General features: G+C 41.0%; 1 protein-coding gene across 1 annotated transcript in view; it reads right to left on the bottom strand.

The window, feature by feature from the left end:
* CPM (carboxypeptidase M) overlaps positions 1 to 15,964 on the bottom strand; it is a 35,270-nt gene extending 19,306 nt beyond the window's left edge. Inside the window, exons 1-2 of the mRNA XM_050903293.1 lie at positions 15,947 to 15,964; positions 15,599 to 15,749 (exon numbers count right to left, since the gene is read on the bottom strand). Of these exons, the coding sequence (XP_050759250.1) occupies positions 15,599 to 15,749; positions 15,947 to 15,964 (169 nt within the window). The remainder of the gene's footprint in view (positions 1 to 15,598; positions 15,750 to 15,946) is intronic.
* Between the last annotated feature and the right edge of the window lie 275 nt (positions 15,965 to 16,239).

Below are 16,239 nucleotides of genomic sequence, written 5' to 3'. Positions count from 1 at the left end.
GGTGCTTTCAATCCCATCGTCCAGATCATTTATGAAGATGTTGAACAGTGTAGAGTCCAATATTGATCCCTGGGGGACCCCACTTGTGACAGGCTGTCAGCCTGAGTAAAAAACATGGATGACCACCCTCTGAATACAGCCTGTTAGCCAGTTTCCTACCTATCTTGCAGGCCACCTATCCAATCTGCACCTTACCAGTTTGTCCAGGAGAAGGCTGTGGGAAACAGTGTCAAAAACAGTTTACTCTGGCTCCAGATCTGACTGAATACCTATTTGAACAGTATAGCACTGAACATAGCTCATATAAAACTTGCAATGACACTGGCTAGAAAATCGAGTTTAGATGTCTAAATCCAAGCCTCAGATATGAATCTGCTTAGATCCATTACATTGTTACCTATAAAACACATAAAGCTAGATTATGAAAAAAGACAACATGACATTATACCTCAAAAACTACACTCTTGAGATTTGATACAAGCCACAACAATTTACTTCTCTTTGTATTTCATATCCTCTTCCTTAAAACTTACTAATTTTTACTCTTACTTATCCCATGTTTGGCAACAAACTCTACAGGCCAAGTAGCATATTATCAGGGTGGTTTGTATATTACCCAGAAAGATGTGGCCCTAAGCTGTAGGGAAGGCCACCTTAATAGTAAGAAAAGAAGACAGAGGAGTTAAATAGAAAGTACAAACAACTTAAAAGCTTTATCATTATTCTTCAGATTGTTATTGACTACTGATATTTCAGCAGTCCTGAGAACTTTCCCTATTAGGGCTTCGTTCTATCGTGCTCCACACAAACTTTTAAAATATATGTCTCTGACCCCCAAAGCATACAATCAAAGCAGTGCAAAGTAAGAAGGGGGACCAGACAGACAAGGTTTTGTTCAATGAGAATGCATTAGGCTTGTGGCTATGCCTTAGGCATAGCTTGTATCAATCCTGCTCAATTTCAGTATAAGCAGGAGAGCTTCAGCCTAGATTCCATGATGAGAACACCAAGTAACAGTAGTGAAAAACATACCAGCTGATTTTTATGACAGCTTCCACTGCAAGAGCAACCATTACATAATTATAGTTTGACAGAAGAAAGAGAAATGATACAAATAACTAGCATCTGCATTACTTATACAAAATATTGTGGGGAGACAGAATGGCATGAGAGTCACTCCTTGGTAAATTCTTCTGTGGATATACCACAGTTCCCACATAATCTCTCATACGCTCTTTAATCCACTTAACTATGCATGCTAATATTGGAAACATTTCCCTAACTGCATTTGGCAACATATTCTGCAACGTGTTGGGATACTCCATCCTTACTGGCTACCTGTAATACTTGTGTAAATCTAGATTAATTGTTACCATGCAAGATACTAAGGCATCTTTACAGTTTTCTTTTCATTGCAGAACTATGTCAGGGTATCTTCCCAGCTGCAACTGACACCTATTTTCTGAGACTAAGTCAAACTATGCTTATTACTACATAAAGTTCTTTATCCTGCAGGAAGAGACAGATGAAGAAATCAATCCTGGCTTCATCGCTTATAACTTTTAAATCACATTCATGGTAAATCTGTTTGCATACTAACACAAACCATTCTTCGGCTTTTAAGTTTTCTGATCTGTACTTCTATTCCCTGCAAAGCTCAGTACTGTCAGTGTGTAACACAGGAATACAATTGCTGCCTATGTGCACACACATAGGCAAGAAGATGAAAATACAAAGACATTAAATGCTTATGTAACTTAGTATTGTACTTCCAAACTTCAATACAAAGACAAAGCGTTAGTTCCTCCATCATAACAGTGGGGCAACACTTTCTTCTGGCAAAACACTACCACAGCTAATGAAGGACTTCAGGAGCGATTCACTTTTGCTAAGCAAGCACCAGCAGCATCCTTGCCCTGTCGTACTCTGATTTGCCATCACCAATTCAAGCTGGAAAACCAAGTTATTTTGGAAACTGTCTTCTGCAAGGGGACTGCCCAACAGCACACACTGCTCAATTCAGATTCTAACAGAATTTGAGTTACCAATGGTTAAGGGAGAAGCTGCTGCCCGAGCATTCACACACCAATCAAGGAGTCACACACACACACCACCTGAGACTTTAACTGCTAGGACCGGAGTCCCTTCGCAGCGGGCAAATCCAGTGAGCTGACGGGTGCCCCTTTTGACTCCTCTCACACACACTCACCCTCAGGCACTACTTCTTCCCTCAGGCTCGACCCTAGGTTCCCCAAAGCAGAATCTCTAATCAAGGCCTTCAAAATAAAAAGTGTAATTTATTCTATTGATGGCACACAAAATCAGACAGCTCCAGCTGGGTGCCTCCGGAGAGAGACCCCAAACACTAAAAACCCTGGCAATTACACCCTTACAATCTAAATTCCTGCCCCTCACACCATAGTCTGGTCTCATAGTAATATTCGGGTCTGGGGCAGTCGTCTTTCTCATTGGGTCCGTTTTCTCATCTCTAGGCTGGTTCCTTCTCTTTGCTGTTTGTTTTTAGGCTAGTTGTTACTATGTCTCTTTTTTCCTGGCTCAAACTGGCTCTGGGGGTTTCCAAATCTGCTTATTCCTCCAATCAGGGAATAGGTCAATGTCAAAAGCATTAAGCAAGCTAGGAGTTCTGCTTTACCATAGACTGCTACTTTTAAGCAACTAAACAAAGTCCTTAAAGCCCTCCAAAACATATTAACAGCTTCTATAACTTATAGATATTCCTGTGCTATTATAGCCTCACAATCTTATCCCATTATTGCCACGTGCTGTTTACATCTCGTTTGGGTGTGGTCCGCATGATCATGTAGCTCAGCTTTGTCACCTCCCACAACACAACACATTATATAACCAGAAATGTTTAATCAGAATGACTGATTTAGTAGCCTTGCAGAAGTAGCCTTACAAACATGGACAAATACATGAATTTAATCTAGCCAGACTGTTGAATAAAGCACCCTCCAGATTATGGTAAGTAATATAAATGTATCCTTTGGGGATAAAAATTTTGTAAATTACCAGCCAAAAAAGGCAGCTGTCTGCTCAGAAAACAGACACTCTAAATGTCTAGTTTATACTTAGAATAGCCTACGTACCTGAAGCTGGGATCAGATAGACATCTGTATGAACAACTGTAGTACATCAGATACTTTTGTGAGAGTTTATCCTCACTTTCACTATACCATGTTCTCATGGTCCACTGAGACAGAAAGGATTATCTAAAGACTCGGCCTGGATTAGCATTAATGAACAAAGCTGGTATCCCAAGAGGAGCTAGGACACTTTAAATATAAGAAAGTCTTCAAGGTATTTTGAAGGATTAAAAAGATACACATCAATCACATATCTTAACCAGGCATACATGGCAATGTTCAGCATAGTGCATAGGTAAGCAAAACAAACTCGAGAGCCGACGGTAACACTAGACTGCAGGTCTACCATGGCCACCTCCCCACCCCCACAACCCAAACTGATAGCACTTCTTATGTGGGGAGGTGAGCAAAGGTTTTACTACTCGTTTTGTTTCCCCAAGTATCCTGCTTAATGGAGAGACTGTAGAAGAGATCATACTTAGCAAGAACTACTCTAACCACACATTATTGTTCTTAATAAGCAATTGGAAGGAGAAAAACCATTGACAAGGAAGCAAATGCTTGTTTAACAGCAAGAGAGGCTAATTGGTACGGTACCTGTGCAGCATTTTTTAATTTTATTTCAAAGTGTTACGACTATCCTGTGCTCTGTATTTCCACCTGTCAACTTTCTGAGTGCTAATACAGACAGTCCCATCTCAGCCAATTTGTGGTATTCCTTGAGATACAAAGGACCAGAATGTTTCAGCAACAGATGCACTACTACTGACAGTTACTATGCCGGGGCCACTACCCAACTTAACACTGCCGGTCTCTTCCCATGTATCCCTTCTTACAGGCATAAGCCTACCTCTCTCTAAAGAGAAAAAATAAATAAAAGTAACAATTTCCCACTATTTAATAAGCACCTATCTACTTCCAGAGATTACACCAGCCAATCCAATTTAGAGTCAGTACCTTATAAACAGAACTGTAGGAATAACCAATGACTCTTTAGAAAACCTAGATACTGTTTATTTGTAACCAAAGCACTTGAGAAGGGAAGGGAGTCAAAACAGCTCATGGTTCATGTGCTTGCTTATCTTCCTAAAGGTTTACAAGTCTTTGGTTGATTGGGACATCCATAGCTGCTTTAGACACTTTCACAGGACTTGTATCTTATGACAACTCTTTCTTTCCTACGTATACGTCACTCATCACACCGTACCATTTCCAGTTCTCATAATCATTCTTTATACACAAAAACATGAAAAACTGCCAATCCAGAGCACAGTCTCTACAATAGCACCTTATAGTTTATTTGAACACAAATCAAGAAATAAAAATATATTTAAAAAATCCAAACAAAAACAACCCAGAAGGGAATACTTTAAATTAGTATACACTAACCTTATTCAGTATTGTTCACTGAGAAGACAACACCACAGACACATAGAATTAGCCTGAACAGGCTCTCCCCACTATTTACACTAACTGGTTTCATATTCACTCCCAGAAACCAAACAGACTGTTTTTCCTTTTCACCAACTCTTGCTTCTACTACCACAGGGTTTTTAAACCTAGTTCTGAAAATGTGTGCTTTATTTTCTGAGAAAGATGCGAAACTGGTATGCATCTAGTAATTTTCAGAAAAGCTATTGTATACATAAAAGAAAGTAACATTACCCATTCACAGTAGCACCATTGGACCATCATGAGCAGAGTGATTGGTTATAACACAAGCAAGGCACAAGGAGGGAGATTGTTTAAGTGCAATTCATCCACATTCAACAGTTTTATTGGGCCTACCCTTTTACCACCAGAGGCAGAGGAGGCCAAAACTATTCCTGCCACTTGAAAGCAAGAGAAGGAGTAGAAAACCAGGAGGAAGCTACAGGTTGTTGCTCCTACATGGCTGAGAAGTTACTGGTGCACTTTGAGGATTTCAGCGCACTGAAGTGCCTCATCAAGAGACTTGCTATGCATACCCTGTAAACATCCTTGGCAGATCCCAGACATGATGTTTGCTCCAAGAACAGGAAGCGCCAAACAATACACATCTCAACACTGGCAAGCAGTGTCCTACAAATTCAGAGTGAGTAGCTTCCCCTCACCCCCCCCCGTCCCTTTTTTCTTTTTTTTTTTTTTAAACTGGCTGGAGGGGAAAAAATGCAAGATAGATAAACTTTTTTAAAAGACTCCAATCCTTATCATCATCATCATCTGTTAACAAGCTACATTAGTTTGATTAGTTGCTTCCAGATTCTCTCTCAAAATGGGTAACAAAACGTCTCCTTAGAAACATTAGTGACTGCCTTTTAGGAGAGGCAACAGATGCTACAAGGAACTAAAATTCAGGCAGTGTTACTACCTACAGAGTAACTCAGTCCTTTGTCTCTTCAAGAAACATGTTCTGGTGGCCTTTGTTTCCTCTTGGATTTTGAGATCAGCCTAATGTAATTGTGCATCAAAGCAAGCTTTGTACTTTAACCTACTTTAGGTCCACCACAATTAGGAAATAGAAACAGCCAGGTTGCACACCACTAGAAGTGCATACTGGGGAAGTATCATTCTGTGCCTACTCTATTCCTAGACTTTTCTCTAGTTCTTCTTGGATAAAAGAATACTGGACCAGACTGGACTTTTGAACTGACACAGTAGAACTGTATTTCTTATTGAGAGCACAGTTTGCTTTTATTTTAGCTTTAGGATAAACATTACTTTTGCAGACCTGCTCAAGCTTTGCTTAAACGCCCCAGTTAACTGCAAGACCCACAGATGTAGAACACATTGGCTAGGAACAAACAGGTAATGCAACTCAACTGTCCTAAATCCACTGTGAGCTCAGCATGTTACACAGCAGCTACAGTCATTTAATTAAATAACTCCAACTGCCATGAACTGACCTTTCCATAACAAGTAAGCCCTAGACATCAAGCTGCAGAATAATCTGCTTAGAAGCATCCTCTAACTTTTTCCTCACATCTGAACCACTGCATAGATTGTAAGAGTTACTGTGCCAGAAGTGGAGCAGTTTCCTCAGCTGGGAGGGGAAGAGAGCTACAGCCAGCCCTATGCATTATTTGTTTCCATCTTCAGTAGCTACCTAATTCATAAAAAGTTCTGAAAGCAGAACTAGCAATCATGCGCACATCCAGCCTTCACTCAAAGAAAAAACCCAGCCTTAAAAAAAAAATTCTAGATCTCTGTTCTGTGCAAAATAATGCATGGAACAACTGCCTAAGGAACAAATGCTTCAGGGTAAGAAGTCACATCTTGCCCATTAACTAATTAATGTATTATGAGTAGGTGTCCATTTGTACTTATGTGAACTAGCTGAACAAAATATGCCGTACCAAAGCTTTAATTAGGCAGCCCTGAGAATCAGCAACATTGGTAGCTCCAAGGGTCTACAGCCAGAGGTCCTAGGCAGAAAGGACATCCAGAAGGGATGCAAAGTGCACTGCTCTTCTCCTTTTGTGGGACGTGAATAAAAAGCTACTAGAAACACTTTTCTACTAAAAAGCCTCCTCCCCTGAAGTGGGGAAGGAGGGATGTATTACTGTGCTCTCCTCAAGTAAGAGGATAATGCGGACAGATTGACCATCTGGGTAAAACACAGGCATAGGATGAAAGTTTGACTTCTTTTAAAGTAAGTCTGCAATTAGAATTTGTTTAAAAATTAACACCATTGTACTGAAAGGGCAATTCAACCCACATCACTGATCGTTAACATCAATATTCACCCAATTTTCCCTATTCCTAGGAAAATACAGGCCCTGTAGCATGACCCAAAGACCAGCAGATGTAGGCTGTGACAGGCTAATAAAGAGACCTAATCTGGTGGTAGAAGATCCTTAATTGAAGGCCATCTCTTACTTCTACAAGAAGTGAGGGAAAAAGCCCCAGTAATTCATCTGTCCATTGTGCATCGTTCTTAGTATCCTGAGCTCTGTGGTTTTGTGCTTGGTTGTTTTTTAAAAAAAAAAAAAAAATCTTCTACATACTTACTTTCTCAACACCAGCTAAAGGATATAGAGATCGACAAGAATCAAACTGCACTCACCAGCTGCAATTGCTGATTTTAAGTTACACAAGCTGCCCAGCATTGCTAACTTCACTGGTGTGAATTATGATACCCACTTGTCAATTCTGTCTATTTCTAAACAAACATGGAAAGCTACAAAGTCTTGCTGAGTGAAAACAGGATGGCTGCAGGCTTAAGACCTTTACTGCTCTGAAGGAAAAGTTTGACAAATATATGCTGCAACTAGACAACTACAAAGCAAGGGGTAGAGAGGAGGCAGGAGAGCAGAGATTCTTCCCACAACACTGGTTTTAAATAAATGCTGCTCACAGGAACAGTGGGCTATTTCTAAATAGATCAGATCTTCCCATTTCAAAGTTACAACATAAAGATTCCAGTACTAGATAACAGTTTTTATACAAGAAGTGTTTGATCTGTGTTGCTAGGATAAGTTCCCTTCAAACAGTTGTTTCAAAATCTTTTTTTTTTTTTTAGGTTGGGACAGGAATCTCTGATATGGCAAGTTTCACAGAAAAAACCTTCCCACAAGATTTTCTGCAAGAACTGTATTTAAGTTTCATTTGTGTGTGTGCGTGCATGTATGTAAAAGAAAACTGCACAACACATACAAACACATAAACACACTTTCATTATTATTTTTAGGTGTAGGAGATAGCATAGAAGGCAAGACAAAGATGATTGACCAATTCCCAGCAAGCACAAAGAGACGATTTAAGCAAATTATTTTACTTTCATTGCAAGAGAATAGGAACATGCTCAGAGTCAGTAACTGCATCTCTAAGAGTAACGTCTTAACTTTTCAATCTTTTAAACATCTGATGCTGACCAAGCTACGTACTTTTTATAAATTATTTGTGTAAAAAGCATAGCCATATTGACAGGAAAGCAATGTTAAGTCATGTTATCATCAGGCAAAATCTTAGTACTTGGCTATCGGAAGACTGCACGCAAACTACCTGTGTCACATTACAGTAGTCAAACTACTATTGCAGAAGGTAGAAGAGGTATGGCTTTTCTCATAAGTAGACATGCACAGTATTCACATTTAAATTAATTCTGGTAACTAAATTGCTAGAGGATGCAGTCAGATGAAATATGAAACTACATTTCAACATTTAAAGACTTTTTAGCTTCAGTTAAGACAAACGGACTTAGAAGTTAAAGCTAATGCAGTAACAGCTTCTATTTAAGCACATGGTTTAGAGCAAAGCTCAGTTGGAAGCTGAAGATTTTTAAAAATACAAGCTAATACTTCTTGTTTCTAAAATCATGGTTTAACCTTGACTAGATAAACCCTGAAGGAGCCAGTCGTCGTCCTCCTTTTTTTTTTTTTCCCTTCCCATCACACTGACTCACATAATATGCTGCAAATAGAGTTTACAAGGCTGTTAAGATCAAGCCCATCCATGAACCCCCACACCCTTTCAATAATAAAATGAACATATAAACCTACCTAGAATCTTGTTAACATACATTTATATGCCACAAGTACTGACAAAGCCTAGAACAAAGATGGTTATGAAGGAAGAGCAAAAAAGATCAAAAAGAGCAAGTGGCACATAAGGGGGAAAAAAATTTCAGAAGAGAAGCAGGCGAGAATGGGTAAAAGTTTAACTATCACAATAAGTTTTAGAATGCCCATTCTTAAATGAAACTCTGGACTTGAGCCAAGTGACTTTAGTGTGCTTTACATGAGGCTCTCATAGTGGGAAATGTCTCATTCATTCTTGTTTCTAAAATTGAACACTGAAAATCTCAATGCTTATATTATCTACACACATCATGCTCGCACAATGAGCCTGTAATTCACAGTACTAAGGAAATTTGTGGGGTGGGAGACAAGGAGGAGGGAAGGGAAGGGGAGACATTATCAAGGATTGGAGACAGGAGGAAAGGTGTCTGCAGCAGTCATTCAAATGGAACAAACAGAAGGTAATACCCTTCTACACAAGCGTACCTCACATCACGTAACCACAGAAAAAATAAGTGCAATATTCTCTTTAAAGACATCACACTCCCTGTGGATTTTCCTCCAGACAATTTGTTTATTTTCAACACAAAAAGAGTCTTTATCACTTTTTTTCCTTCCTTCTTTTTAAATACACTGGTACTTGCATTTAGTTTGTACAAACATTTAATAATGGATAACACTGAGAAACTTACCTCAAAGTACACTGGGCTATGTATAACCTTCTCATTCCATTTTTGTACAGTGCCAGGACCCCTGAAACTAACCTGATAAGAACAATTCCAGTAGAGTACAAACATTTTATGGATACATATTTCAGTTTTGTTTTCTCTAGCAGTAAAATTTGTTTTCTAGTACTTTAAACAAAGTAAAAACATCCAGAATAAGTGTTTCTAATGTAAATTCAATAAAATTTTCAGTGCATTTTACTACTGATGGTAGTAACCCAGGCTCCTTCCATACTGTATCACAAGAAATGCCTGAAAATTAGGTCCTATTTTTCCCTAGGTAGACATCCGTTTTTCAGCTACACACACAGACTATCAATATATAGTCTAGACAAGTACAATGCCTGGTCTTTTATTATTAAATATTTTCACTGGAGTGCAATGAACCTGAAGTTAGCACTCCCCTGTTCAATAGCCTCCCGTAAACGCCTGAAGTATCAATCATGCTGTATCAGAACAGTCAGGAGATTTAAACTGACCCCCAGCATATCTTGGGCACATGTTCCACTGATGTTTGTGCAGAATGATGTCAGGGACAGGTTAATTGCCTAGGTTCTCTATTAACCCTATTACCCAGCAAGCACGCACTTCCCACTGCACTACTGAATCCTCATACCTCATGAGCCCTTTTGCTGAAGTCACAGCTGCTTATCAGATGGAAACCTGGGCATGCGCCATTCCCTTCTGTTTTCCAAGAACGGAAACCCATGAATGCAGGCAGGCAGAAGACATAATAAGCTCCAACAGGCACCTCGGCTGAGCCACTGAGAAACCTGGCCTGCTGGGAGCCCTGCCGAGTACACCTTCCCTGTAGTACATAGTATCCTCTATGCACACAGCCATGCGTAAGTCCTGCATGAACTTTAAAAAACAAACCAACCAAACACACACACACCCCCCCTGAATGCTTCAGCCTCTGTTTATAAAGCAGGGATAGCAGAATGCTAATAAGTGAGATTTTTTTTTTTTTAGTGGACTAGTGAAAGTTAGCAAAGTGCTTAAGACTAATGGATGGAATGTGCCAGTTCAAGGGCAACAGAGAGCGCAATTGAATAGTAAGCAGCAGAACGGGATGATTAAACCACATAGTTTTTTGCAAAAAAGCTGTCCTGAAAGTTTTTTTTAGGTAAGAACTATTTCTGAACATTTCTAATGAAACCACAATAAAATCTGGTCAGTTTGTTTTGTTTTGCTTTTTGTCTCTCCAATGATAGAATCTGCCAGAGAGACATTAATCTAGTAAGTCAACTTTGAAGCTCTTCACTAGGTAAAGACAGAGGTACATTAACCATACACAACTTTTTGCTCAGTGAGCAGGATCTGGCTTAAGGATGATGTTTACAACTGTTCCAATTTGACTGGAATTCTAAAAATGCAGACTGGCCTCCAGAAAAGCTAGATCTAAAACTAGCTGTAATTGGCATGCTATCACTTTATCTGAATCCAGAGTGTATCTGAAGAGTTTTTAAAGAGTGTGGATCTACTACAAAAGCCACTCACCTCTTTCAATGTTGCTTGCCTTTGTTGTCCTAATAAGGTCATCAGGTCTATCTATTAGAATCCCTTCCCACCACTCATTTTCTTTTCAAAGATTAATAACAGCACAGTATTTTGAACAATGAAAAGCCACAGATCATACACATACATCAAATATTTTCTTTTTGATAATGCACACTGTAAGATTTGCTTGCTGAAGAGTCGGTCTGTTTTTCACTGGGGTGGCATTAGGCAGGACAGGTTAGTATGATTACACCAGGTCCCATTCTCCTGACTGACGCAGCTCTGCAGCCTCCTCTATTATTATAGAGTGCACATACTGTACTGAGGTTGGATATTGTGCATATTAGAAGACTGAGGTCCTGCCAAAGGTCTTTTACGAGCTTATTCAACAACATGTCTGAAACAATATAAAAGAATCAAGGTATTTTCTGGGCCATCACACATCTCTGCCCACCTGCTGATAAGACTGTATCAGGTCTCTCACAAGCATACAAATCACCTACAAATCTTGAGGGATTTGAGGTTACCTACTAAATTAGACCAAACAGATTAACACTCAGTTTTGTCAGCCAATGGGCTACATCTTTTTAAGCTCCCTTCTCCACTTGTTTAAGGGTAATAGCTTAGCAGATGAGATGCATAATTAAATATCATAGCTTCCAAATGTACAGACCTGGAGACTGAACAGGCCATTGCCAGTCTAGAACACATTCTTCCCAGTAATCTGGCAGGGGTGTTCCCAGTAATGTGGCAGAGGGGCGGTGAATTTCTATATAGTGATGTAAACCACCACAAAACAGACTGGGCATCTTTTAGTTTGTTTTCCATTGAGGCTCTTGGTACTGGTTCTGTTGTGTACATTGCTGTTATAGTCTACGTACATCACATAAATACACTTTGTAAATCTCGCCTCAAAGTTATCCATGACAAATCATACTTGACTGCTTACCTTTTATGCAGAAATGACTGGCTTAGTGGGAGAGAGGAAAGCACTCTATTTCTTTAGTCTTGACCTTAGCAAGGCTTTCAACAGAATCACAGAATCAGTTGGAAGGGACCTCTGGAGGTCACCTGGTCCAACCCCCCCTGCTCAAGCAGGGCCACCTACAGCCAGTTGCCCAGGACTGCATCCAGATGGCTTTTGAAATCTCCAAGGATGGAGACTCCATAACCTCCCTGAGCAGCCTGTTCCAGTGCTCAGTCACCCACACAGTATCTCTGTAAACAAGCTGGGAACATATGGATTAGAGCAGTAGACTACAGTAAGGTCAGAAGCTGGCTGGACTGAGCAATTGGTGGTTCAAGTGACAGCAGATTATTGGCAGCATTCCTCAAGGGTCAATACTGAAGCTGATACTGTTTGCCATTCAGAGGGGCCTTGACAAGCTGAAGGAATTTCTCAACAGAAAACTCATTAAGTTTGACAAAGGCAAATGCAAAGTTCTGCACCTGGAATAGAAGAACCCCATATTGGGATTATCAACCCAAGAAGATAACCCCATGCTTGTACAGGCTGCAGACTGGCTAGGTTGCAGCTCTGCAACCTAGGGGTTGCAGGGTGTGGGAGCAACGTCCAAGTGGACAAGACAAATGTGAGTCAGTAGTGTGCTCTCGCAGCAGAAAAGGCAACCTGTGTGCTGGGCTGCATCAGCAAGAACATAAGCCAGCAGCTTGAGGGAAATTATTATTCCCCTTGACTCAGCATTAGTAAAGCTACATCTGGAGCACCGTGTCCAGCTATGGGTTCCCTAGCACACGAGAGACACCACCACACTGGAGGAAGTCCAGCAGAGGGCCACTGAGATGATCACAGTACATCTGAGGAGAGGCTGGGGGAGGTCAGTTTGTTTAGCCTGGAGGATGATACAGCTACAACCTTCCACTACCTAAAGGGACATTATAGAGAAGACAGAGCCAGACCCTTAGAGGTGCACAGCAAAAGGGCAGGTAACAACTCACAGCAAGGGAAATTCTAATCAGATACAAGAAAACACGTTTCCACAACAAAGGTAGTTGAGCAGTGAATCAGGTACCCAGAGACCCTGTAGAATCTCCACCCTTGCAGATATTCAAAACCTAGGTGGAGAGGGCCCTGAGCATCATAATCTAACTTTCAAGTTAGCCCTGCTTTGAACAAGAGCTCAAACGAGATGGCCTCCAGACCTAAATTACTTTACGATCTGCCTGGAGCATGTGAGGCTTCTGACATGAAAAGTGTTTCGATATTTCTGTTGAAGAAGTACATGCAATCACTTTCTGAAGTGGTAATACAGAGGTCCCTATCACTCTCCACTTTTGGGCTTCTAAGAGTGGATTCTATACTCTCGCAGAGCTCTGGGTCTACACATGCCAACCAAAAGTCAAGCCTTTACTTCACATTCTTCATAATCCAATTCTAGATTATGTATATAGGCAGTATAGGCACTATAGACAGTATATAATACTAGATTATTAGATAAAATTAGAGTAAAATTAGATTTAAGAATAACATGGGAACAACAGCCATTCACGATAACAGTAAAATTGTCTGGTGGCTTTATAGCCCCCATTGATTCATAGGATTTTGTATTCATTATCAACAATTTCCATATCAAGAATGTCAACAGCTTAATAGAAAAGTTACTACATCACATTGATCTCAATTTTGTAATATTTAAATTGATGTCTGTTTCTCATCATCAATAAATACATCTCACTATCACAGTTCAGCTAATTGGTAGTGGGACAACAGTTGTAAACCCATACAAGCAAGCGCAGATACATACACATATTTTTGGTTTTGTCAGCTTATCTAAGAAAAGAGGAATAGAACTTCAGCCTGTTGACCAAAATGGAAACTTCTAACCACTGTTGTCACAAAACTTTCTTTTTGGGGGCAGGGGGGAAGAGAGACCCTAATTCAGTTCCATCCTCTACCATATTTCAGGGGACTCTAAAGGCACGTTTCTTAACAGAGGTAGAAATCTCTTAACACTTAGAAAAAAGAAAAGAATAGAGAAGCACTAAACATTTTTCAGTGCCATTCTGCTTTATATGGCACTGAGAAGTTCCCACTGCCCACCTATTTCATTCAGAGGAATACTGCAGGCACACAGGACATGCAAAAAGCATAACTGATCACCTTTTTGTGAATCGTGACGTGTAGCTGGCAGAACAAGGGAGAGCCCACATAATTTTCTTTTCTCACGCAGTTTGGCAAAGCAGAAGGCAACATACCAAAATCCGAATAAAGTTTCAGTGCATTGCTCAATCACAATCAAGAGATAATGCATTTCCAGTTTTCATGCTAATGGAACTCAGACAAGTTGAACACTTCATGTTATCAACTTTCAGATGTGTAGATATGTAAAACCAAAGTCTCTGAAGTTGGATGAAAAGTTTTGTCCTACCTGCACGAAGATAAGCCAGCAGAATTCATGCCAGAGATGTCAGAATCTAGTCCTATCATTAAAATGTTAGCTAACTCCCCTCAAGATAGAAAAATGAGGATGTGGATAACTGGTAGTTTGGACTGGAGGGAACTGTACTTAAATGGACTAACCTTCTCTTGTGTAGATGAATAACATAATTCAATACGATTCTGCCTTTGATGAAACCAAGAAGAACATAACTTAAATAAATTTAAGATTCCTTGTCTAGTTTGAGCCTTCCCATAAGAAGAGACTTTCTAAAAAATGAGTGCAGACATGCACTGAGACAAGATGACATATCCATAGCAACATGACAGCTGTTTGATACCTCACTGAAACAGAACACTCTTTTCAGCTGTAAGTTAAGTCCCAGACAAATACAAGTATAGCTAAAAAGTTTGAAGACACACATGGTAACACAAGGAAGGAGGTATGAAAAGAAACTACTACCATTCTTCATGATTATCTACCCAGAAGGTTGTAGATCTTTTTTTTTTTTTAAACACAAGCATAGATTCAATAATAGATCCTACCAGTCTCATTCTAAATGGTATGAAATGGGATTAGAGGAACAGATGATGTTTCTAAAGAATTAGCTTCTCTATCTAGTTTTATACCTCTTATCAAAGCGATTTAATTTTCTGAAATCTACCTAAGATTTTTTTTGCTTAAAACTAGACAGATGTACGTTAATTTATATGCTAATAAACACTAAACTTTCTAATCTCTTTAAACAAATGAAAAAGTTCTTTTTTTTCTCTATAAATTTATTGTAAGAAAGTACCAGTCATAGAGAGATAAATTCAAATATCTATATAAGGCCAGAAAGGTGATTATTGATTTCAGTATATTTTCGTGTAGGGTTTGAGACAGAAACCCCATTCTTCGTTTCAGACACAAGACCTTGGATCAGTATGGAATTTGAAATCCTTTTCCTAGTCAGTCCAGATTTACTGGAATAATTGGTAAAGGCAAAAGAGAAGATATTTTTAACATACCCACAAGTTGGAAAACACACACTCCTCTACAGCCCCACCTAGAATGGGCACTTGGCAAACGGGGTGCCACACATTTTAAGCTCTTTAAAGACAGCCTTGTTTCTGAAATTGCCACTCAGGAGGTTTCCAATTCTCAAAAAAAACAGGTGTTGGGAGAACTTCTACCCTAGCTGAAGCGTCATACGTGTCATCAGAGTTTGTTATTCACGCTTAAGCAAGAGGAAGAGGAAACTTCACAGAGATTTAAGCAGAGAGGCACCCGGCACTTGCGATCAGACCAGCCACCTTTACCCACCCTTGTCCCAATTTAAATAAAATAGAAAGCCTTCGCTCCCCCCCCCCCCCGCCCCCACCCCCTACCTTCCACCGAGCGCCCGATGCTGTGCAAGTAGGTGAGGGAGGGGTACGCGGCACGAACCCCCTTCAGATACGCCTCCAGCTCCTCGGCGTGGTGGTACTTGAAATCCAGCGCGGCCGCCACAGAAACCAGGCAGAGGATGCCCACCACGTCCTAGAAAGAAACAGATGAACCAAACAGCCGCGGGGACCAGCGGGCTTGCCCCTGCCCCCGGCTCTGCCGCCGCCGAACGGCGGCGGCAGAGCCGGGGGCAGGGGCAAGCCCGCGGAGGGAGCCCTCCCACCTCAGCCCGTCTCCCCTCACAAGGAAGCAGGTGCCTTCCCGCCTCCACCCACAACCGCCGCTCCTACCCCGGCGGCCGCCCGCATAGTGCCGCCGCTCTTCCACAACTGGAGCCCCAACGCCGGGCGGGGGCCACCATCCTCCGTCGCCGGCCTCGCCCTGCCCCTAGACTGACGTGGGCTTCATCCACTCAGATCCCCCCGGCCCGCCCAAGGGTCGGGAGGAGGGGGGCATACACCCCTCCCCTTCTCCCCTCCTTCCTTCCCGCCTCGCCAACGGCTCGCCACCTGTGCGCGAGGCGGCTCCTGTCAGGGCGGCGGCGGGCGGTGCAGCCCTCCCCGCTGCCCTCGGCAGCCCCTCG

Source organism: Gymnogyps californianus, chromosome 1, assembly GCF_018139145.2.
Source record: "Gymnogyps californianus isolate 813 chromosome 1, ASM1813914v2, whole genome shotgun sequence".
NCBI classification, from domain to species: domain Eukaryota; kingdom Metazoa; phylum Chordata; class Aves; order Accipitriformes; family Cathartidae; genus Gymnogyps; species Gymnogyps californianus.
This window is presented reverse-complemented; position numbering and strand designations above follow the sequence as displayed.